The 22,700-nt window shown below is 46.6% G+C and overlaps 1 protein-coding gene across 1 annotated transcript in view; it reads right to left on the reverse strand.

Moving 5' to 3' along the window:
• RYR2 (ryanodine receptor 2) overlaps positions 1-22,700 on the reverse strand; it is a 3,481,211-nt gene that overhangs the window by 129,634 nt on the left and 3,328,877 nt on the right. Inside the window, exon 99 of the mRNA XM_086925791.1 lies at positions 8,045-8,179. Within this exon, the coding sequence (XP_086781917.1) occupies positions 8,045-8,179 (135 nt within the window). The remainder of the gene's footprint in view (positions 1-8,044; positions 8,180-22,700) is intronic.

Genomic DNA, 22,700 nt, shown 5'->3' on the forward strand with positions numbered 1-22,700 from the left:
CATAAGAGGATTGTTGGCTATGTTGCTGGCGCTGTTGATACTGGGATCCATTCTGGCCAGGAGAATATGAAGACCGGTACAGGACTGGAAGTCCCCTCTATAAGAGAATTGTCCTCTACCAATAGACCCACGAAAGGACTGACTTTTGTACTGGAGAGTGCCCAATGCTCTAGCAGTGTCAGTGTTCTTTTTTATACTCTGCAGCGCCTCATCAATCTGTGAGCTGAAGAGAAATTGGCCATCATAGGGCATATCCAATATTTTTATTTGTATCCCGGGCCGAAAGGAAGTTGCCCTTAGCCAACCTTGTCGCCGTAAGACTGCTGCCCCAGCCAGCTGATGAAATCCTGTAGTTGTGATATTCATCGCACAGTCTATTATCTCTGACGCCGAGGCTTCACCCTCTAGCAATATCTTCTTCGCCTCTTCTTTTGACTCGTTAGGTAACTCTGATAGATATGGGGCTATATCTGCCCATTGTAGCACCCCAAAGGCGCCAAAGCATTGCCCGCTTTCACTGTTACTGCAGACATAGAGGAGAACCGCTTCCCAATGTTGTCTAATCTTCGGCCTTCCTTATCTGGAGGGGCTGATAACGGGGGCAGAATGATTTTTGGACTTCTTCTGGGACGCCTGTGTAGCAACCCAATCCGGCTTGGGGTGACCTATTAAACGCGCTGGTGCAGTATCAGGCGCCCTATACTTTTTATCTAAGCGAAAAACTACCGGAGGTACCGAGGAAGGGTTCTGCTCCCACAGGTATTCAATAATGGGTATTGATCTTACAGATTTTTTAAGAGGCTCCTTAAAATTATATAATAAGCAGTCTTGCTGTTGAGTGACCAGTGGAATTTTGAAACATTGAGTGGCCCTCTCAACCACATTATGAAACCCTCCAATGTCGCCGGGTGGTGTATCTGCAGGCGCAGGTACTGGAGATGCGGGAGAGGGGAAGACATAGTCATCCCAGTCATTGTGGTTGGATTGAGTATCTTGTAGTTCTGCTCTTCCTGTTGTTCTTCTTCCTCCTCCTCATCAGTAGATGGAGGATGCGGTAGATCAATCTGCTTCGGCTGTGCACTCAAACGTGGAGGCCGTGGTCTTGGTGAGGGCCATACTACGGGAGGGTGAGGAGCAGGAGACTCTGGAAAACTCTGTTTATAGTCTTGTATAAGGTACTACAAGTCCGAAACTAAAGAGGCCAGAAGGCAAACCATTGGAGGTGGAGGTGGATGATATTCCTCCTCCTGATCTCCTTCTTCGTCTGAACTCTGACATTTGACATGAAGCTCCGAAGGGCTTGTCGCCGTCTGAAACATCTTCATCTGAATCCTTCTCCTGAAGAAGACACGGTGGAGGCAGTGGCTGAACTCTGCTTGGCGATGTTAAAGCCGGCGTCAGTGCCTTTTTTGTAATCTTTAGGTGCACACATGTGCTTTGCAGACCTGAATCCATCATCGTCGAGGGTGTCGTAGCCGGAGGATTCATCGTCGACGGGGCCATCGTCAATGGTGGAGACATCACTAGAGACTTCGTTGACGACGTCTTTGTCGACGGTAATCTCGTCAACGGTGTCTTCGTTGACTGTACCTTTGTCGATGACGTTTTCGGTGATGGTGTCAACGTCGACAACGTTGACTTCGTCGTCGAGGTCGTCGCCGATTCTGTCGTCGGCGAGCGCAGCGTCTACAGGAGCTTTGACTGAGTTTTCTTGATACTTATCGTCGACACAGTCTTACCTGCCGTCAACGATGGGGGTCATAGTCGTCGACGAGGACAATGACGTCGATGCCATCGACTTAGAAACAGTTGTCGTCGATGTTGATACATACGATGCAGTAGACATAGCTCTACTCGACGATGAAGACACCGTCGACGATACCGTCGACGACAGAGTCGAAGCAGGCTTTTTGAACGTGGAAACTTCCTGAGAGGAAACGTTCGCAGAAGTAGCCTTGGAGAGAACGTCTGAAGACTTTTTTGACGTCTTCTTTTGAGGAGGCACCGTAGGGCTAGGTAAGGCCACCCTTGGTCTCTTTAGTAAAGATTTGAAAGAGACTGAAGAACCTTCACTTTCCTCAGAAGATTCCAGGTTGTCTCTGTCTTTTAGCCTTTGGAGCCAATTTAAGAGGCGTCCCTCACGGTCTTACGACATACCTTGCAGTCCTTGGAAGAATGGTCTGATACAGGCAATACCGACGGTCTTGATGTTGGTCATCTATATGCTGCCTTTTCTTTCCACAGGAACCACAGGACCTAAAAAACCTTTTTTGGTGTGTCAGCCATGATGATATCAGCAACCACAGATGGAACAGAATAAAATACCAAAGAACACTGGAAACCAGTTGTGAAGAGAAAACTGGGCAGAGCTCAGAGGACACTCGCTTAGCACAACGTGCAGTAGAAAATCTGAGGGACTGAGGCTCCTTCCAGGGGGGTTCTAGAGGGAGGTGACCAGTGCTTAATTTGTGCCGGTGCTATCCGGTGCTTAGCACCGGCACTTAAATGTCAGGGCCGGGTCTATGAATCAGCGCACACCCACATTGATGATCATGTATAAATAACTTCTATATTGACTGATTGTACCTCTCTGTTCTTGTACTCGCTCTCTCTGTCTCACACACACTGTCTGTGCAGCGGCAGCCAGCCACACAGGCCTGCCCGGCCCCTGCAGCATGGGTGACACAGAGAGAACACAGAGGATGTCAACACTCACCAGCGCGCAGTGGCCGCGGCGTCGGTCTTCTCTTCACACTGGCTGACTGCACTCTCTTGCACTGTGCGCTGCCTGCTCCGGACGGGGCGGCTGGTGCTCCCGCTAGTTACTCGTGTCTGTCTGGCAGTGACTCAGACTTACTTAGACTAACATGATGTCACGTTGTCACCAACAACTTGAACTGCGCACTGCGACCACGGTTACACAAGTTCAACAACGCCATTGATTTAATGCCTGAAAAATTGCTCACTGCTGCAGCGCTGTTTAGAGAGAGAGTCTCAGTCAGACTCAGTCCGGCAGTCCGCCTCGCCGCATAAATGCACACTGCAACGTTTAACTGCTGACGCCCGCGACTTTAGAATTAAATAATTACCGCTGACGCTGAGCCTGAAACATATTTCGCCCGTTCCACACTCCCACCAACAATGAGGGAATATTTATTGCCCTGAAAATAATTTCACTTGACTCCACAACATCATCGTATGACCTCGGCTCGAAGTGCACAGGCAGAGAATATAAATACAATTGAATAATAAATAAAATATGTATGTATATAATTAGTTAATGTGTGAAGTCAAGTTTCGTTTTTCATTATCATGGAGGGTTGTTGATAGTTTCTGTTTGAGTTTGACTTTGCCAGTGACTGGGTGGGCGGGCCGCGGAAGTTCAGTTGGTGGGGCGGGGGGCCCGGGCCGGGAAAGAGCCTGGAGGTTCTGATGGGGGTAGGGCTGGCCCGGCCGGGGGCTGTGCACGCGGTAGCGCGCGCAGATTTTTTTTTTCACTTTGACTGGCTGCCTCCAGCTAGCCACGCCCCAGCATAACCGCGCTGCGCAGTTCCCCCCCACACGCCACGACGAGTGTGTCCTGTCCACATTAAGTTAGCCCCGGCCCGGCCAACGCAACAACGACTACGGTCACGAAGCCGAAGGGGCGAGAGCAGACCACCTGGGCTGGGCTGTGTGCACTGCTGCTGCCTGCTGTGCAACTGGTGGTCTTGCCTGAGTGGTGGCGTGACGTCGCGTGAGTGCAGCAACTGCAAGTACTTGTGTGCACTGCACTGCAGACTGCGGCCTGGCTGGCCCTGGTAGCAAGCTGCAGCAGGCAGGCAGCAAAGTTACAACAACCAGGTAGTGCAGTGTGAAGCAGAGCTGCAGCTGTGCCGACCGGTCCCACCACCACCCACCCACGACGAATAAAGGTAAGAAGAAGTCTAGAAGAAGCTCCAAATTAAGTGAAGCAAAGCACCACAGAAGCACTTTAAAAGTTTTAAGTTAAGCTGACCCAGTCGGTCAGGTCAGCTGCTGAGCTGCTCCCACACTTACTTTTTGTTATTCTGGTGGATGAAGGAAGGGGAGGGGAGGGGGGCTAGGAGCGAGGTGGGGTGCCGATTCCGAATATATGTTTAATTTAAATGACAAGGGGGCATGCTGGGCAGCTTTCTATTCTAATCATACGCTATTTTTCCGCTCCAATTTCACGCTCTGAAGCTAAAGATGGGGAGGGAGGAGAGGGGGGGCAGGGGGAGGCCTGGGGAGGAAGGGGAGGGGGGGCAGGGGGAGGCCTGGGGAGGAAGGATTCAATTCAAAATGTAGGTAACTTTTTGGACGGTGTCTGTTGGAAAGTGGACACATTGATTTCATATTATAAACGTTGAGGCCAGTACTGGTTGAGGCAGTATTGTATTTTTAGCTGTATCATTATGAATACTTTTGTTAATGATTGTAAACACGTGTTTACTGGTGTGGTGCCTTTTGTAAAGCAACAGAGGCAGCAATAAAACAGGCAGATGGACAATAGGCAGGAACGATTCTCGCTTGGTGTGTCACTGTTCAGTATCTTGTTATCTGGTTGGTTGAGTATAAAGAAGAGTAGAAGGCACTACTGGCTGCGGCTGGCACTATCCGTCTATCTTACTAGCTTCATCTTTGTCTAAATCATGAAGCCGGGGCCCTGCTCTGTTTTTGCACTCTGATACTTGCAGTTTGACTTGTCTCTTTATAAACGCTGTGTACGTACCGCAAATAAAAGAACAGAAGTAAAGGCTGTAATGCTCAAGGAATGGAAGAGCTTGTTACCCACGGCAGGGGACAACTTGAGAGCTCAGCTCTGACTGGACCAGAATCACAAACCTATTTTCGGCCATAAGAGTATGATTACTAGTGCCAAAAAACCGCATCAATTACGTTTGTCTTGAATTTAGGATGTCACTGTTTGCCCCTCTCCCTGATAATTATGGATACCCTTTACAGCCTGCCTGGCAGTCTGGTCCTTTTGTGTGCTAGGATTTCCAGGCAATAACGCTTATGTAGAAAGTATAAACTCCCAGCAAAGGTGTATGCAAGATGGCAGAAGATGTTCAATATACGTCTTTATTCAAAGTGTAACAACCATTGGTGAATGCAATGCATAAGTATTGTGATGAAATGCTTTCTGTGTGGTTCACATGTAACATTTATATTGGTCTTCATAACCAGAGGGAGGTTGTGATTGTGAAGTACCTTAATTTGCATCAGGCCCTTGCCCCCCTTGCATGATTTTATTCAGCTTATCTGTTTGGACTAGTGGTTTCACAACATTTTGTTTTGTCACATAACTTAAGCTATGTACCTTGGAAATCATAGACTCTGTTAAAAATGGCATGCCCTACCCCCAGTACTGTCCTTTCCCCAAATCAGCACACAGAGCACTGAAATTGTCCATTTAAATGCATTAGTGGTTTTAGCTAATTTATTCCAAACTTGTGCTTTAAATGCACATTTGCTTTAATCTTTTTCAAAATGGTTCACGGGGAACCTCCTATCAAAACCTTACGAAGGCTCCCTTTCTGAAATTCAGATCAGGTATTATATTTGACTTTTAGCAGTGCCACTTGAAGATGTGGGTAGAGCTAATAGAGTAAGTGGGTGGAGCCAGTTGAGAGTGGGTGTAGCCAGAAAAAAGTGGGTGTGGCCTCCGACAAACATTTCAGCACCTGCACTTCATATTTTACAAATTAAGCACTGGAGGTGACAGCTGATTGGCTCTTTTCTAGAGTTTGGTCCTTTCTACAAAAGGACAGGGATAGGTTACTAATGTGAGGCCTTTAGGCCCATTTATATATATGTCTATGGGACATTACTTTATTTATGTACCGGGTACTCCCATTCAGACGACCGGGAATGATTCAGGCATGTGAATCTATAAAAGACACCCCTAATACTGGATAACTTTTGCTCCTGCCGATGGGTAAAGTGGGGGTGAGGGGCCTAGTGTGTGTAGATGTGGGTAGGTGAATTAAAACAGGTCAGTTAGTCCTAGTGAAAGTTTATTCTGGAAGGTAAACTGCCTGAGTAAAAACAAAAAGAGTGGCAGTAAAGTAGATCTAAGGTTTCCAGCTGTGTATGCTCCACTCTCTAGAGGTCAACATGTTTCATGCTCCAAGCCTTACCTGTAACTTCAGTTATCCAGTATTGGCATCTTTCATAGATTCACATGCACCCACCCTCCTTCCCGGAGAGTCAGTTCTCTAAGTTTGGGATACTCATTCCCACTTGTGCTATGAAAATCTGAGGAGAACTGGCTCTGCGGAGAGGGTTCTAGAGGGTGCTGTGAGCTGATTGGTTGCTGCAAAGACTTTGGTCTTTTTAGCATAATGAGGTAGATGGGCTACTACAATCTAGGCCTCAGGCTTTCTCATAGGGCCTACTACTGTAATTTACTTTTGCCACTGCTTTTTTTATATTCCGTGGGATTCCCACCTCAGCGACGGGGAATGATTCAGGCATGTGAATCTATGAAAGATCCCCCAATACTGGTTAACCTACATACCATGTAGTCAGGACGGTACCCACAATTGCTTCCTATGAGGGCTCGCAACGGAGTCCGGCCGCCTATATGAACGCCAATGTGTGTCCTACGGTCAATGAACGCTTTGTCCCTAACCTACCCTGCTGCCGGAACTGGTTCAGGTATTGCAGCGCCGTCCACGCGAGGGGCAGGCTCATATGATGAAGCAGGACACCTAGCTTGCTAGGTGTGTGAGAGTCCTAGTTACAATAAGGGAAATTCCCCCTCCCTTTTTTTGCCTCCTCGGTGGAACGACTAACGTGTGGTGGTAATTCCCCCGTCTACATTTTCTCGTTATTTTCTCAGACCTTGAGGAACTTCATACCCTCTTTGTACACTATCTCTACGGAGCATGTATGCTGGACCTCATTAAACTTGCCCCCTCGTTCCTCTCATTTGTTTCACTCTCTTTTAATCCTGTTACTCAGAAGTGATTTGGTGACCAGATATACTCAGACGCTATTATACTTACAGATGCTTCATTCACCCAAGGCATGCATTTGAGTTGCTACTTTTCTTAAATGTGCTCTTTATTGTTTTAGTTTGTAAAATATCTACTTTTTAACTCATTTTATATGTATGATTTCTACTTGGATCTGCAATTTACCGTTATATATCTCTGATGTGATGCTCTTTTATGATTATTTGTTTTAATGATCAAACAGAGATCGAATAAAGCTACTGATTGCCATATTATTTGTGTGATTTAATTTTAATATGAAATTATTGTTAATGATTTTAGTTGCATAATTTCACCTATTTTACATTTTGAGGAATGTTAGTTTTTTTTATCACTTTTGCATTGTAATAATTTGATTGTATATTGCTATAAGATTTTAATGTGTAGCTTTGTAAGATATTTGTATTTTTTATTAGTATGTTTTACTCTATATATTAATTTCATATGGTTTATTGTTCACATATTTTTGTTTTCTAAGTGTATTTTAACATTATATATTTAATTGTACATTATTTACATTATAAAATTTAGTTATATCCTTTCAATGTTTTGTGTATTTTTTTAAGTGTATTTAAAGTTTATTTATTTCCAAAGTTAACATAGTGTTAAATATTTGAAATACGATATACTGACCTATGTAACGGCAAAGTTGTGGAACGTTGGGGTCTACATTATTTTTCTAGTTGATATTTTTGTACTTTCGATAATAAGTATATAAAGTCAATAGTTGTGTCCTCTATTTTTTTGTCAATACTTATTGTTGCAATATTTTTTGTGGTGATATAGCCTAGGCCTGTTTCTTTCTCTTTTGCACCTACTGCTATGTTATTTTGTTACAGAGACTCCCATTCCGACGACGGGAAAGTTCCAATACTGGGGCAAGCTGAAATTATGATGCTTTGCTCCATAGTCGATAATATTAAACTAAATAGCCAAAAGTTACACGTATGAGAATTTATAGGAGCTTGCATTTGGGGTTCTTATTAATAGCGCATCTTTAAAGTGACTCTGAGAAAAACTATATATTCATTGTAAAAGCTTACCGTGAGCATATCATCACACTTCATGTCTGGGGACTCTCCATCCTCACTCTTGTTGTAGAACTTCCTGAAGAAATTGAAAGCCACCACTGTGTACAGATATACCACAACAGCTAGCAATCCGACTGTTAACACCAGCTATGAAGGAAGAGAAGAAAACACATATTTTTGTCCCAACTCTATCAACCTATCTGCACAAATAAAACATGTTGACTTGCTCGCTAACTACTTACTCCCTTACTGATTGTGGGTTAAGGAAACAGACCTATTGGGTTTAACATTCAAGCTGTTGCCAAGATTTGGATAATTTCCTTTTTAATTGTTGTATTATGAACATATCAGTTTAATTTTGTATCAACCTAAAACAGGAACAATAACGAGTTGTACAAGAGAGAACGGATATTTCTGTATCCTGTACGCAAGAGGAATATAATAGAAGAAATGGGTGATCAAACGGTGCCGCTTTGGTTTATATTGGTGAGTTGCGTGGCTAATAGTGGTGAATAAGGCTCTGTTTGAAGGAGTGAGGGGTTTATTAACAAGTCGCTATGGGCTGCCTGAATGCCACTTATATTGACGTTCTGGCGGAGCACAATGCATTGCCGTATCTACAAGGCCACGTACTGCGTGGCTTTTCATGGCCTTGTAGATATGGAGTGAGGCAATTTAGCGCAGGACGCTTTGTTGCCTCACACTGCAATGGGGAGGCATACCATAGGCGTTGTGGTGAATGTTCCCACGTAAAACCCATGTCATTTGACACATTCCCACATTTACAACATTCTGTTAACCTGGGTATTCGTCAAAAGCATACACCTTCCAAGGAGTGGCGTAGGGCATCAACAATGAAGAGAAATAACTATCTCTGGTTGCACAAAAACAATAATTTCCACTAAGCAGACACTGTAGCTCCATGGTGCAAGGGTGCCTGTGTTGACACATGGCAGCTAATTTTGCACCAGCACTGGGGAAGAGGACAGTAATGCACCGTATCTCACAGATGCGGCACATTCCTGCCCTTTTCTTTTGATGTACGGCAGTGTAACACAAAGGCTTTTGGTGCTGCCTTAAGACAAAAGTTTGGAAATGTTTCCCTCAGTTTCTTGTAGTTTTCTGAAGTTTAGGAGAGAGGCAGCAATCTTGTAAGTGTATTAGGAGAGAACTTCACATCCTGTAGAGTGGCTTGAAAATGCCAGTTCCCTCATATTTTTCCTTTCCTATCCATTTGTGTTTGACTTTATGACAAACAACCCACTATTAGGACCGTCAAAACATTTGACTGAACAGTTTCTATATATGGTGGATGTTCTAAGTTGACTGACGTATGAATTAGCTTCAATAATTGTTTGACGATAGTCATATTGTAGTAAAAGAAAAATGGTTTCATAGTTTGTACTACTCATACTAATCCGTCTAAAAGAAATGCCCTCCTGAATAAAAAATACGGCATCTCAGCACTACTTTAAAGAAAGCCATTAATTCCAACTGGCATATCTTAAATAAGGGAGCAAAAACTAATGAGAGACCACTTTTTGCTATTAAACGAAGCAGAAATCTTGGTAACATTTTGGTACACTCTCGGCCGAGAGTGATACATAATAACAACCAGGTACGGACTATACATACTGGTGCTCCTGTCCTGGGTCATTATCCTTGTGGATCGTGCGCGGTCTGCCATATAACCACACCTACAGTCGAATTAGAACTTGGATTAAAAACTCCCTGGTTACTTACTAATCATACAAATTGTAATTCGGAGGCAGTAATATATTTGATCTAATGCCCCTGTAAGTTGTATTATGTACCACTAGAAAAGTTAAAACAAGAATGATAGAACACAAGAGTTCTATGAAACTGAAAAAATCCAACACCAAACTAACTAGGCATTTTCTGGATATGGGACATACAGAGGGAGACCTCAAATGGGTGGTACTGGACAAACCCTACTACCATAGAGACATAAGAACCCTTAGAAACAGTGTTATTCCGCAGAGAACAAAGATGGGTTTTCAGATTGGGTAGCCACCAGAAAGGCCTTAATGACGATATACCCTGGTGTGCTGTGAGCTCTCAATAAAGATTAATTTATTTACAGGATTGTTCTTACACCCTGTGGCAGAATGAAGTTGTAACCCCTAAATAGGTAGTTTATAATACACACGTTCTACACATTTTTTGCACTCTGCCCCTCCTCACCATGTCGAGTTGGTAGAACCAACAAGTGCTTTGCACTCCAGCTCCTCCCCTCTTGTGTTAAGTCGTAGCCCACACGGGGTACCTTGCAGTCCCCGTGTGTTGGAGAAACTCAATGATGAAGCATGTCACCCTCGGGTAAGTGAGGGTTTTTGTCCACATATAGGTTGAGCCCGTTTCTTCACTCCCTTGTCCTGTGTCCATACAGGAGAGTATATTGCTACCCTATATTTTGTGTGAGTTACATATCTAAAAAATGGCAACCAGACAAGCAAATGGACTGTTTACTAACAGTTTTATGTTTATTAAACATGTCACTTGTTTGCATTGTAGTAATCAAATATAGCATTTTATAAGTGCTGTTTTAATAATTAATAAGTTACTTACCTTTGGTAACGAAAACATTAGAAACATTAGTTAGTGATAGATTCCTTACCTTAGAATTACCCCCAGGCATCAGACTGGATCCGGAAAGTTTTCATCAGCAGTACCCCTGAGCGTCAGAAGGTGGCGTTGTGCGGCTCCATGTCCATAGTTGGCGTCGTGGTCGCCAAGATGACGTCCCGGTAGCAACTTAGACGTCAGTCCTGTAAACGAATTTCCATGCCAGGAAAGCAGAGCCATGCAAGATACTGACCGCTGGTGCATTGAAACTAGGGCCCTGAAAGGGATTACCTTAACTCTAGAAATCAGTTCGCAGAAACGGCGAGGATGGGTGGGGCGCTAAGGAATCTATCATTAACTAATATTTCTTACAGATATATTGTTATCCAAGGTAAGTAACTTGTTCATCTGAAAGAAACACGTAGTGATAGATTCTTTACCTTACAATAGATACCCCAGCAATAACAACCCCGGTGGTGGGCCTGCGAACCAAGATCACACTAGGAAGTCCTGGAGAACGGGCAAAGAAGCCGTCCCTCCAGACTTGGCTGTCCAGGCAATAGTGCTTAGTAAAAGTGTGCAACAAGGCTCCTGTAGCTGCCTGACAGATGTCTTGTAAGGGGACACCACGTCCCAAAGCCGTAGTGGCAGCCGTCGCCCTGGTGGAATGGGTTGCGCAGCCGCACCGGAGGCTCCTTCTTCGCCAGAGAGTAACAGGCTTTTATACATAAGAGGACCCATCGGGAGATAGTCCACTTGTGTACGGCCCAACCTTTCGTGGCGCCTACATAGCCAACAAAGAGCTGGTCATCCACCCGGAACTGTTGTACGCGATTCAGGTAAAATGAGAGCGCACGTTTTGGGTCCAGATGGTGGAGCCTCTCTTCCTCTCTGGAAGGATGCGGAGACAGAAAGAAGGTCGGCAAAGTGATGGTCTGCCTGATGTGAAAGGCTGTTACAACCTTTGGCAGAAAGGATAGACATGCTCTGAGCACCACCTTGTCCAGATGGACAGACAGAAAAGGAGGTTTAAAGAAAGAGCCTGCAGCTCACTCACTCTCCTGGTAGAGGTGATGGCAACCAGGAAAACGGTCGTCAAAGTTAACAGATGAAGAGAACAGTTATGAAGAGGCTCAAAGGGAGCGCACAATAAATATGTGAGAACCAGGTTCAAATCCAACTGTGGCATTACGAAGGGAATAGGAGGGAAAAGATGAGGAATGCCTTTGAGGAATCTCTTTAAAACAGGGGACATGAAAAGAGAAGGCTGATCAGGGAGCCTGAGAAAGGCCGAAATAGCAGAAAGGTAGCCCTTGATAGTACCCCGAGCAGAGTCCTATTGGGCCAAAAAAAGAAGGAACAGTAGGACTTCTGAAAAAATGGCAGACAGGGGATCTACAGCCTTTGCTGTGCACCATGCCACAAATTTGTAGAGGGACGCCTGGCTGCCAGAATAACATCACAGACTTCAGGAGGCAAGTCGAAAGGAATCAACTGCCGCTGCTCAATCTCCACGCAAAGAGGAGGAGACTGGACAAGTTTGAGTGGATGACCGTCCCCTGCTGCTGTGACAGAAGATCTTCCCGAAGAGGCAGTCGGATCGGGGGACCGATGGTCATACTGAGTACCTCGGGATACCAAACTCTTCAAGCCCAGTCCGGAGCCACAAGAATGACTTGGGCCCGGTCGCGCCTGATCTCCTTCAGCATTCTTGGCAGAATTGGTATAGGCAGAAAGGCATACAACAGACCGCAACTTCACTCGCAACGAAAAAAGTCACCGAGCGAGTGCTGCCTTGGAAACTCCAATGCGCAGAACCGCTGACATTGCACGTTCTCTTCGGTGGCGAATAGACCTAACCAAGCCTCTCCCCATTGTTGAAAGAGACCTTGCGCCACGTCCGAGTGAAGACCAATTTGTGATCCATCATGCACCTGTGGCTGAGTTTGTCAGCCCTGGCGGTCTGTGAACCTGCCTGGTGTTCAACCACCAGGGAAATGCCCTGATGTTCCAGCCATGTCCAGAGGCGCAGAGCCTCCTGACATAGGGTCCATGACCCTACTCCGCCCTGTTTGTTACAGTACCACATGGCGGTGGTGTTGTCTGTGAACACCTGCAATACTCTCTCCTTGACAGAGGGAAGGAATGCCTTCAGCGCAAGTCAGATTGCCTGAGGCTTCGGAAGATTGATATGGAGCCAGAATTCTGCCGGAGACCAGAGGCCTCTGATCCCCACCTCTCCCAAGTGGCACCCTCATCCCAAGAGGGACGCATCCATCCCCACTGTGTGCTCCAGTTGGGGAAAGGACAGGGATCTGCCATTGACCCAATGCTGGTTCGTGAGCCACCACTGCAGCTGTTGTGCAGTGCCCTTCGAGATCTGGACATAATCGGACAGGTTCCCCTGAGGCTGCGCCCACTGGAACTTCAGGTCCCACTGCAGAGACCTCATATGTCATCTGGCATGAGGGACCAGCAGGATGCAGGAGGCCATGAGGCCCAGCAGCCTCAGGGTCATCCTGACCAAAACCCAGGAGAGAGGCTGAAAGATCAGAATCATAGCCTGAACATACGGGACTCGCAGTTCGGGAGGATAGGCCTGAAGGTGCGTCGTATCCAGAACCGCTCCGATGAAGAGGAGCTTCTGAGAAAGAATCAGGTGAGACTTCAGTACATTGATGGAGAACCCCAGCAAATGCAGGATATCAGCCCTAGTCTGGAGGTGGGAGATGACTGTCCGGGTGAGCTCGCCTGTCGTTGAGATAGGGAAAGACTGGCAGCCCTGATCTGGGCAGATGAGCTGCGACAACCGCCATCACTTTTGTGAACACCCGAGGGGCGCTCTTGCGGCCAAAAGGGAGCACAGTAAACTGAAAGTGCTCGTGGCCTAACATGAACCACAAATAACACTTGTGGGCGTGTTCGACCCCTGAGGCTTGAGCCGGGGGCTGTTACTTGTAAAATTGTGTGCTTTTTTAAAATTGATTTTTAAATTGATTTGCTCCTGACTTTGATATTATTTCATTTTAAAACCTACCAATACTTGGTTCATTTCGCACTTGTCCCCACTCCCAGCGCAGCCGAGTCAGTGCTGATGCTGTGTGAAGCTGGGCTTAGGAGGCCATATTGGGGGGAATCAGGGTTGACGTTCGAGTTGTTGCTTGCCTCCCGCCCGCCCAGATACAAAAGCGGCAGTGTAACGCGAGCGCGCTGATTGCTAGCGCGTGTTCGACCCCTGAGGCTTGAGCCGGGGGCTGTTACTTGTAAAATTGTGTGCTTTTTTAAAATTGATTTTTAAATTGATTTGCGCCTGACTTTGATATTATTTCATTTTAAAACCTACCAATACTTGGTTCATTTCACACTTGTCCCCACTCCCAGCGCAGCCGAGTCAGCGCTGACGCTGTGTGAAGCTGGGCTTAGGAGGCCATATTGGGGGGAATCAGGGTTGGCGTTCGAGTTGTTGCTCGCCTCCCACCCGCCTCTAACTCGCATAAAATGATGTCATCATCCCGTCCGCGCTGCGGGCGGGCGCTGCGGGCGGGCGCTGCGGGCGCGCCGGCGGTGCGCCAAAGGCAGGCCCGTCTGCGCCCGTCCGCGACCGGACGGGGCCAGGGGCCACGACCCCTGTCCATTCTCCGGGCCACCACATAAGATACAACTTTAACGAGCTGTTAAGATTGAGACCCCTAGTAAAAAAAGAGTGTGACCACTCATATCATCCTTTAAACCTGCCCTTTCAGTGTCGGCATTGTAATCTTCACCCTAGAGGCATTCTGACTATGGAACATCAGAAATCCTTCAAAATGTTCCTCCTCAATTGCATATCGATGCCCAAGCACCAAACTGAAATATCCATACTGCTCGAGGAGCATAACCCGGATGCGTTTTTTTTCACAGAGACCTGGTTAACTGCATCGTTGGTGCCCGATCTTGTCCAAGCGCTACCGCATGGTTACCAAATAGCCAGAACAGATCGTATCTCTGGAAAGGGAGGAGGCTTAGCAATAGTGTTTAAAGATAGTTACACCTGTCGATGTAATTCCACCTCTGTTCTTGACTGTGAAAGCGTGTCGTTCAATTTGGAATTTTCATCTAACCTACATTTTTCTGGAATTCTGGCCTACCGTCCCCCTGGCTCGGCCAGGCAGTTTCTAGATTCTGTGCCTTCAATAATCGCAGATCTGGCTATTACATCAGCCAACTTCACGCTGTTAGGAGATCTAAATATGCACTTTGAAGACACTGCTGATCACGCTGCCCAAGAACTAATTGCCGACCTATCCGCACTACAGCTGGTCCAACTCGTCTCTTCACCTACACATGTGAAAGGACATCTACTAGACCCAGTATTTAGTAACTGCCCGGGTCTCGTGACAGAGCCCCCTTATCGATCTTCCGTGGACAGATCATCAACTTATTCAGCTTACCTGGTGCATCCCTAAACCGCCTGCTCTTCTGACAGGTTTACGGGAGGCTCGAGATTGGCCGAAACTGTCTACTGATGAGTGGGCTCGCGAGCTTCAAGCCACAATCCCCCTAATTACTACAGACCCTATAGAAGCAAATGAGACTTTCAATAGCTGGATTACCCAGTCACTGGATGCTATTCTCCCAATAGTAAAATCTCGAACAAAAAGGTCTAGGATGTCAGCCCCTTGGTACACTATAGAGCTTAGGGAGTTCAAACGAAAGTGCAAAAGGCTGGAAAGAAAATGGCGTCTGGGATACACAGACCTTGATAAAATAGCATATAGAAATTCCATCAGGAACTATAAGCTAGAGATCAAAAAAGCTCATTCCCAGCACTACACACAAAAGATCAATGATGCTAGGTCCAATTCGAGGGAAATATATAAAATAGTAAAAAGTCTTACTGTATTTCCCCAGCCTCCGATAAACAGCGAGGATCTACAAGCTCGCTGTAATGAGCTGGCAGGTTACTTTTTTAATAAAATAGACTGTATCTATTTTGCTTCCCCAACTATTCAATCACAGAATCAGGAAGCTATTGCTGGCCTCCCCAACTATGGGGTAGCAGAAAATAAATCTCCAGTATTGGAGAATTTTCCACTGCTGCAGTCGGACCTATTAGCAAGCCTAATGACCCAGGTGAAATCGGGCTCTCCCAGCGACTCTGCCCCTCCTAGATTTTTAAGGACCGTTAGTCAGACCATTCTACCGGTCATGCTAAAGGTACTTAATGCCTCTATTTCTACCAATATAGTCCCCCCTAAGTGGAAAGAAGCCACAGTGAAAGCACTTGCTAAGAAGCCTAATATGAGCATCACCAATCTTAGTAATTGTCGTCCAATCTCCTTGCTCCCCTGGGCCAGTAAGCTACTGGAAAAATACATCAACAGTCTCCTGACCAAATTCCTAGAGGAAAATATTCTCCTTGATCCTTCGCAGACCGGTTTCCGCCCCAAGCATGGGACGGAGTCGGCTCTGTTGGCGGTCCTGGAGGAAACAAGGGGCATCTTGGATCGGGGAGGATCGGTGGCAGTCATCCTCCTCGATCTCAGTGCCGCTTTTGACACCGTAAATCACACCATCTTGTTGCAGCGCCTCGGGGAAATTGGGATTCAAGGAGGAGCGCTGGAGTGGATCTGTTCATTCCTATCCAGTAGGCAATTTCAGGTCTTTGAGGGAGCAACCATCTCCACAAGTAAGCCCTTGGACTGCGGAGTCCGGCAGGGCTCCTCATTAAGCTCGACGTTGTTTAACGTCTATATGAGACCGCTAGCTGGTGTTGTCCGTCCGTACGGTATTAAGATCGTTACCTATGCGGACGATACCCAGCTGGTGGTCTCCCTCACTCGGGCTGGAGACCCTGTAGGCTCAGTGGACCTGGCGGGATGTCTGAGCGAGGTCAGTAGATGGATAACCCTGTCTTGTCTCAAACTTAATGGGGACAAGGCAGAGGTTATGATGCTGGGACATCTAGCACCATCCACGATCAATCAGATCTGGCCAGCATGCCTAGGTACCCCCCCAGCCCCCAGGGATCCCATCAAGAGCGTGGGAGTCTGGTTGGACAAGTCTCTGACGTTCAACCATCAGGCCGTTGTACTATCAGCCACCTATTTTGGCCTCATTAGAATATTGAAGAAGATTCTTCCATTTCTACCATTTGAGGCCAGACAAATTGTGGTCCAGGGACGGATACTTGCAAGGCTTGACTTTGGAAATGCGCTCTACCTTGGTGCCCCTGACTCCACAGTAAAAAAGTTGCAGGTAATTCAGAATTGTGCGGCTCGGACCCTGCTTCAGCTTCCCCGTAGGACCTCTGTGAAGGCCGGACTAACAAGACTACATTGGCTTTCGGTGAAAGAGAGGATCAGCTTCAAATCCCTCTGTGTCGCTCATCAATCTTTCTGGGAAACTGGGCCACTGATCAGTCGCCCTTTAATCACTCCCTACCTTCCCAGTAGACAGCTCCGGTCTACCAATGCCTTACTAGCTGTTGTGCCAAAGGTTAAAAGGTCCAGATCAGGAGGTCGCTCCTTCTCTTTGAACGCGGCCAAATTGTGGAACAGTCTACCTTTTCATCTCAGGTCTAACTCGGACCTTACCTCTTTTAGGAAAAACCTAAAAACTTTTCTGTTCAACAAATAGTCTGTCATTCTGTATTCAGCCCCATTGAGAACACTGGTTAGCTCTCAGCGCTGGGACGCCTCCGGGCAGCTATTCTGCGCTTTACAAAACTCATTTTCATTTCATTTCATTTCATGGGCCAGCAGAACGGGAATGTGGAAATATGCGTCATGCAGGTTCAACGCTACCATCGAGTCTCCAGGGTCGAGGGCAGACAAGACCTGAGCTAGAGTTAACATCTTGAACTTCTCCTTCCGGAGGAAGTGATTGACGTCCCTGAGGTCCAAGACAGGACGCAGGCCCTTGTCCTTCTTCGGCACCATTAAGTAGTGGGAATAACAACTACGTCCTACTTCTGGCACAGGAATGCACTCAATGCCCCCCTTGGCCAAGAGGGCCCGACTTCTTGTTGAAGAAGTGCCAAGTGATCCCCTGACATGCGGTGGTACTGGGGTGGCATAGCTGGAGGGGTAGTCTCGAAGGGGAGGGAGTAGCCCCTTCGGACTATTTGTAAAACCCAGCTGTCTGAAGTGATGGTTCGCCAGTGGGGGAGGTGATGGTGAATCCTGCTGCCCACTGGCGTTTGATAGGCCTGAAAAACCAGACTAGGAAGATTTGGAGGCAGTGTTGGCCGGGGTGGAGGTGGACTAACCCGCCCGCTTGCCCCCTGACCCACCCCGGAGGGTCCCACGTTCGCGCTAAGAATGTTGCTGCGCAGGCTTGTGGCTCTGAAGCGAACATGTTGGGGTGCCCCTTCCATGGTCACGAAAGGAGCAAAAAGCAGAAAGCGGAGGAGGGCCCGTGCCGGAAAGGCCCAATGACTTGGCCGTAGCTCGCATGTCCTTATAACGCTCCAACGCACTATCTGCTTTGTTGCCAAAAAGGCGAATGCCATAATAGGGCATGTCCATCAGGGTGTTCTGGACATCCCTAGAGAAACCAGTAGTCCTCAGCCAGGCAGGGCTTTTTTGTGGAAAAATCCCTGCCCAGCGAGTCGGTGGTGTCAAGGCCACATCGAATCGTGAACTTTGCTGCATCTCAACCTTCAGCAATAGCTTGAGAGAGCACTGTCCGGGCCTCCTCCAGACACGGAGGCAGCACCTGGACCACCATATCCCTCACAGAGTGGGAATAAAGGCCTAAGAGGCATGCAGTGTTCACAGACCACAGCCCTGAACTGGCGAAAGAAAAAATCTCCTTTCCTAACTGCTCCAGTTTCTTGGATTCCTTGTCCGGAGGTGCGGTAGGGAATGCGCTTTGGGACACAGAGGCTTGGACACCAAGCTCTCAGGGGTGGATTATTGGGAAAGGAAAATGGGGTCGTCCGGGGCCGGGCTATGGCGTTGGGCCAAGTTCCTATCCACAGGAGCCTCTGGTTTGGGCCTGGACCAGATGCCCAAAAGAACATCTGAAAGTGCATCATTAAAAGGCAGCAGTGGCTCCGCAGAGGTAGCCACCGGCTGAAGCACTTCTGTCAGGAGGTTAGTCCTGACAGCCACTGTAGGGAGTTCGAGGTGGAGAGCCTTGGCTGCCCTACGCAACACCACTGCGTAACTTGCACCCTCCTCCATAGTCACGGTAGGAGGAGTTAGCATGCCAAGGTCAGAAAAGGTAGCAAGACCCCTGGCATCGCCCAGCTCCTCTGCCCAGTCCGGGTCAAGCTCACATTGCGCTGGGAGAGGGTCCTCAGACCCCTCCCAGTCATCTCCTACCTCCGAAAGCTGATGAACAGGCTGAAAATAAGGAGGTTAGACATAGGGGTAGAAAAGCCCCATCGGCTTCGGAATCGACGTTGAGCGAAGCTGTTTCTGCGCCGTGTCCACAGCAGGGCTGAAACCGGGAACGATGTTGTCCGGGGAGACGGGCGACGTCGGAGGTGGTGCCGGTGGGGTTGAAGTCGGTGGAGGTGTCACAAGGTCAACCAGTGTCAACCGGGATCCAGGCCTAGATCCCTGGGGGCCCTGCAGTGCCGGAGCCGACAGCAATGCCGGAGCCACCAACAGTAAAGATGAGGGCCCCCAGTCGGGCCCGACGGTGTGCCGGCGGGGCCCGACGGCCCAAAGAAGTGGGCCATGGCTGACAGAAATTCCTGCAGCTGGTCCGGAGTCGCCGACAGACCCGGGAAGGGCGGGTAGGCTGATGGCGACTGCGTAGGCTCGCACCCTCAGCTGCGTGACCCGACAGGCGAGGGGAAGTCGGAGAACAACGACGCTTCTTCGACTTCTTGTGATGCTTTGTCTTACCTAACCCGAGCGCAAAGACTTTGATCCCAACGAACGATGGTGTTGGCTCCGCGACCGGTCCCTCGACTTCCCACGGACCGGGACCTTGAGCGGTGCGGAGCCGACTGCGAGACTTCAAGCAGCTTTCGGGACCGCTCTTGCAAAGTCTTCAGCGCCATGGCCCGGCAGTCGGGGCACGACTTGGGGTTGTGGTCGCGCCCCAGGCAGTAAAGACAAATGCGGTGCAGGTCCATCACTGAAATCATGCGATGACAGTCAGCGCAAGACATGAAGCTGGGCATCCCTACTGCACCAGGAGTCGATCGACTCAAAAATAGAGACAAAAAGGTCTTGAAAAACTCACAAAAAAATGCTCTTTCCGGATCTGCGCTTGCTGGAGCGGAAAAGGAAAGAACTGATGTCAGCGCGCAAGGGCGGCATCTAAGTAGCTGCCGCGACAACTTCCCAGCGACCACAACGCCAACGACGGACGCTGAGCCGCATGAAGCCACCTTCTGACGCGCAGGGGTACTGCTGACGAAAACTTTCCGGATCCAGTCTGAAGCCTGGGGGTAATTCTAAGGTAAGGAATCTATCACTACATGTTTGTTTCAGATACCCAACCCAATTCAGGCGAAACTCACCTGCCCTTTATTACTACATGAGAACTCTTTAAGTGCTATAAACAGAGAACTTAGAAGGAAAACAGCTGTTGTACTTATAGTCCTGTCTTAATCCAACAATTTAACATGGTGTGCTTCTCTGTGGACATTGGTTTATAATGTCAGATCGAGAATTAGAACGGATTTTACAACATGGTCAAGCCATGAAATTGAGACAGTTTAATTAAACGGAGTAGTGCATTAATTGTATTATTTGAAGACGAGTACAAATTAGAATCTAATGACAAACTTGCAAAGAGGGTGTTAAATGACATTTAAAATACCTCAAGCTACTACTGAAAAGCAACTCAGAACTCGGTGTGAGTTAATGAGGATTTAATGGGGCTGCATTTTCAGGTACCCCAGCGACCAGCATCATTTCATGGAAGCAGAGCATTAAGGATACTGTTTCCGCCTAATGACAATGCATCTCTTCTGTTTCATGTCCTGCACATTAAAGATTGCCTTTGGGCTTCTAAAAACTCGTCAAAAGTGATTTTCAATTTCCTGTGGCAAGCTGTTGCTCTCCGAAGGTATGGTAAGTAGATAGTGTTCCTACCAATCACTATTCAGTTCCCAATTTACCTGTAAGTACTTCATTAAAATGCCATTAATTTAAATGTGTAAAGTGCTAAGTAATATTCTGTGTGCGAACAACGAAAATGAAATGTACAAGTCATTTGATTAGTATTTTAAAAAGGAGTTGTAAAAGTAATAAACATGTAAAAGTTCCTAACCTGGTTCTCAGGTGCTGTGGCCATGGTTTAGGCACTGACATGGAAACCATCTATTGGTGAACTCGCATCCCTGCACAGCGCCTTGATGCACTCCGTGATTTTTAAGAAACTATGCAATTTAAGCAATTTCTGTGCATCTCAACAATTTAAGTGTTAATTAGGAATATGTGAACAGCTTTTTGTTGAATATGTACTTACCAGAATAAGCGTGCGTTGACAATCTACTGACATTCTTTCAGTCTCTGATTATATGAGGCATGAAGGACCGGATTCAAAAAGTGCAGTCAGTCACACATTGTAAGGGATGCTTTGCCAATGTGTGGTTGCAATTTATAGACCCACAGGCATTTCTCAGCTGACAATTCTTGCACATTAGAGCATCCGGTTCTTGCCAGCGATATTCAGACCTGGTTCGTGACATTGCTACACCTAAGAATTCGTACTGTGCCTCGAACCTGACTTGTGATTCTTTCCTTATGTTATGTTGTGTACCCACGGTGTGGGTACACAACATGGTGCCCCAATGTGTGTGATGGCACTACTCTTGAATCAGGATAGGTTGTCCACAGATTGGCTGAGAACCTTAGCCGTAAATCCTTGAGACCTATCAGAACCTGGGGAGCTGTTCCACAGAGTTGACACCCAAATCCTACAAAAAAACAAGCACTGGCAAAGCCAGTAGGTCTGGACATTTTAATAGTGTTGCAGTACATCATGTTATTACTAGATGATCCTCTAAATTAAGAAGCAATAGCTTGATGTCTTCAATAATGCTGCAGCCCTTCAAGACTTTACTAGATGTCCTATTGAGTCAGAAGATAATAGTAAACCTGCCGTACCACAAATCATTACTGGAGGTCTTTCTTGAGTCAGATGCTAAACCCTGGAAATTCTTTTGTTAATCTGCAGTACTTCAAGTGGTTATCAGGTGTCCCTCTTGAGTCAGATGATAGTTGATTAAATTACCTTCACCAAGCTGAGGATGTGTATCTTTAAAATTAAAATTGCATATACACTTTTGCCTTTTTAATGATGTATGCTCCTTTTCCATTGGATAAACAGTAAATGTGGTTCATGATAATGAGGCAATTTTGCATATTTCAGTTCGTTTAGTGACTTTTATCAAAGTAAGTGATGACACCTTACTATTCTTAGGTACAAACACTGTTGTGTCATTCATATTTTGAATCTGTTCACCACAGCATATAGCACGGGGCAATGGTTCAGCCTACCCAATGGTTCAGCCTATGTAAAACACTGGTTAACTTCAGTTTGAGTGACTGCATTTTGCTCTTCAACACACAAGGTAGTTCCTTCAGTTCCTTTGTTTTGTTCTTATTTTATTATAAAGTTAGTTTCATCTTTGTTTTTAGAGCCTAATGTGACAGCATGCCACTTTTGATACGACGACAGGACTTACAGCTTCATCAAATCTCAAATGCTGCCACTGCTTTTGTAAATTCCTTGGAGTGACCTGATTGGTGCTATTACACATCAGCAGACATGAACTCTGAATATGAGCTAATCAGTGTGCTCTATCTGTTGTTGTCTTTCTTTGTTTCTTTCCGTCTTTGTTTCTTTCTGTTGTTTCTGCCTTTTTCCTCTTACCTTCTCTTCATTCTTTCCTTCATTTTTCTTCATGTTTCGTGCCTTATTTCCTTCTTTTTTTACTGCTTCTTACCTTTCTTTCTTTCATCTTTCATGCTTTCCTTCCTTTTTCTTTCTTACTTTCCTCCCTTTTTTCTTTCTTTCCCTCCTTTCTTTCGTTGTTCCTCCTTTCTTCTCTTATCATCTTACTATCTTTCCCTTTTGCTCTTTTCTTTTTTCTTTCTTTTATTCATTCTCCCCTTCTTTTCCTTCTTTC

Source organism: Lissotriton vulgaris, chromosome 6 (assembly GCF_964263255.1).
Source record: "Lissotriton vulgaris chromosome 6, aLisVul1.2, whole genome shotgun sequence".
NCBI classification, from domain to species: domain Eukaryota; kingdom Metazoa; phylum Chordata; class Amphibia; order Caudata; family Salamandridae; genus Lissotriton; species Lissotriton vulgaris.